Source organism: Nematolebias whitei, chromosome 17, assembly GCF_014905685.2.
Source record: "Nematolebias whitei isolate Nwh7 chromosome 17, NemWhi1, whole genome shotgun sequence".
Classification (NCBI taxonomy): domain Eukaryota; kingdom Metazoa; phylum Chordata; class Actinopteri; order Cyprinodontiformes; family Rivulidae; genus Nematolebias; species Nematolebias whitei.
Window position 1 is genome coordinate 25,146,587 of NC_056514.1, and position 2,725 is coordinate 25,149,311.

At 38.9% G+C, this 2,725-nt stretch overlaps 1 protein-coding gene across 2 annotated transcripts in view; it reads right to left on the reverse strand.

Moving 5' to 3' along the window:
• Positions 1-1,048: 1,048 nt before the first annotated feature.
• The window catches only part of pax10 (paired box 10), a 9,422-nt gene continuing 7,745 nt past the window's right edge, over positions 1,049-2,725 (reverse strand). For both annotated transcript variants that reach the window (XM_037690993.1, XM_037690994.1), the window contains exons 7-8: positions 2,302-2,434; positions 1,049-2,190 (exon numbers count right to left, since the gene is read on the reverse strand). In XM_037690993.1, coding sequence (XP_037546921.1) covers positions 2,090-2,190; positions 2,302-2,434 — 234 coding nt within the window. In that variant the 3' untranslated portion in view covers positions 1,049-2,089. The remainder of the gene's footprint in view (positions 2,191-2,301; positions 2,435-2,725) is intronic.

Sequence of the window (2,725 nt, forward strand, 5' to 3'; positions counted from 1 at the left end):
ACAACAAAAACAACACAAACGACTTTCGTGACCGAGGCTGAAGACAAATAAATAAAAGTTTTATATGAGATGCATGAACAGAACCAATAATCAGAGGGAAGTGAGCAGAATTTAAAACTCTCTCAAGCACAACTGCTTCTGTACATCTGATTTGTCTCTGCAAGTAGCTGATTGTCTGCAGCGCCATCTTTTGGTCATTTGCAGTAATTTCACAATTTCTAAAGTTCTCCTTTTCTCCCAAGTCTGATTGTCAGCCGCAAAATATTTGCTTTTAAATCCTTATGTTTTGCATGCAAGGATTCTTGATTGTCACTCGCTGATGAAGATGTGTCTTTATTGTTTTTACAAAAGAAAAAGTAAATCAGAGCTTCTTATTCACTCTTTTTTCCAAGACTGCGTTTGGTGTTTGGTTGACTTATAAAACATTTGTCCACATTTATATAAAATATGAAGATAATAAATAGCTTTACCGTAGTTACAGTATTTTAGTCTCATCTTAGACACAGTTGGCTGACCAAACTCGTTATTCTGACAAATTAAACCTGCGCTTTAGGATGACCAGAGCCTGGGCCGGATTTTAGCAGGGGCTTACAGGGGCTGCAGCCCGGGGCCCCGGCATTTCAGGGGCCCCGAAGGATGTTTTATGTTTTTGTGAATGGATAGTGTCAGAATTTAATCAATGACTATGATGATTTTGACAGCACCGATGAAAAATGTTCCAATTTGTTCTGGGAAACGTCCATCTTGAATGCTTGCTTGTTATTGGTCCACTTTTGACGCATCTTACGCATTGGGGAGGAGCGTCAGGGAATATTATTTTACAATGGCAGACAACAGTGTTTGTGGTTCTAGTTCCTCCAAATAAGAAGAATGCAGAAGTGTCATTAATAAATGGAAATCTGTATTTTGTTCTTCATATTTTTCAAGATATTCTCTGTAAAAACCTTGGTCTATATATATATTGTATAATATATAGATATATATATAAATAGATATATATATATATATATATATATAGGGCCCCCCCATATACAGTATTGACTCCAGCCCAGGGGCCCCCATCCTGACTCCAGCCCAGGGGCCCCCATCCTCCTAAATCCGGCTCTGGTCCAGAGCCCATAGCATCGCTACATTCTCCCCTTTCATAACATCAGACAATCGTCCACAGTTCCCTTCTTCACACACAGATGTTTTTTTTTTAATATAAAAATAGCGGTTGTAGTGTTGTCAGGATAGGCAGGATTTGCACTTTTTATCTTGAAGTTTTTGACGTTTTCATACAAGTGATTGTCTAATATCTTCACAGTTGTGTCACAGCTTACGCTCAGGGATTTATGATCATTAAGCTGCTCGAATAACAGGAAACTGTGGTTACACTTCACAATACACCTGACATCTGCTGGCATTTACTCTGCGTTTCTGTCCGTGTGGCATAGCAGTGAATCAAATCCTGAAGTTCTGCTCAGCGTTGTTTCACTTCCATTTTATGAAACTTTAAAACCGCACTCATTAGGGTCTTTTTAATCATCAAATTTTAGATAAACCTATAAGATATAACTTTTTAAAGTTTTCTGGGCTTCAAATGTAATTATAATTTAAAAGCAACTTATTAAAATGTATAACCCACATTTATGCAGCTTTTTGGAGTATTCAACTTAACTTGTGGGTTTATGAATAAAATAAACATACACATGTATCTCATTTTTCCCTAATTTTGTGGAGAAATTTGACCCAAATTCTAATAATCAAGTATAAAAAAAGCAATTATTTTTGTTTCACCACAAACTGAAATTCCATCTTCAGACTCTTTTAATCCTAAACATGCATCAGACTGATCCTAATCTTCATTTCATCCATAGAATTATCTTATTATTCAAAATAATCTGTGCAAACTAAGACAATACCAGTATGCCCAGAGTACTATTAAGTGCAACCAAAGCTGCTCTTGGCTGAGTTTGTAAACATTTAATGCTTTTTGGAGTCTTCAACCCATCAAGGCTCCTCTGCAGCTCAAACCTGTGCCTCCTTAAAAACCAAGATGGTTGCTTTCTCCATTTTCTTCTTTTGTTAGTCAGCAGTCGTCTGGAGCTCACTGTAGCCTGGCCCAGTACTGGCCCAAGTTCTGACCCATGCTCTGCGGCTCTGTACCTGGGACCTGGACCGGCACTGAAACCCCAGGCGAGATGAGCCCTGAAAGAAAGAGGAGTGAAAATAAAATCAATGAGTTTGGAGCTCAGTCTGACTTTAGCTAACAAAGAAAGCAGTCATGCTGTTGTGCCTCTCTGTTAAATGGATCCTCACCTGTGTTGGAGTTGGCTGAGGGAGGACTCTGCAGGTGAGGGGAGGAGTACGCTGAGGAGTCAAAACTGCGTGGAGCAGAAGGAGATGGAGGCAACATGCAGGAGTATGAGGAGGCCGACTGAGGAGGAATGGACTGAGAGAGGAAGAGGAGAGAGGAAAGGTGTTCATTGCCGTCACACTGACCCTTACAAATATCACTATGATTGAAGGGTGTAGGAAGTGGAGGTGTTGAGGGTGCTGCAGCACCAGAGCAAATGTATTGTCCACATAGTTTAAAAGTTATCTTTAAAAAGAATAGTAATAATAATAATTTATGGTTCACATGACTACATTTTAACAGTATTTTGATATAATGAGTTCTGCTTATGCAAAAAAAAAAAGATAGATAGACAGACAGACAGACAGACAGACAGACAGACAGATA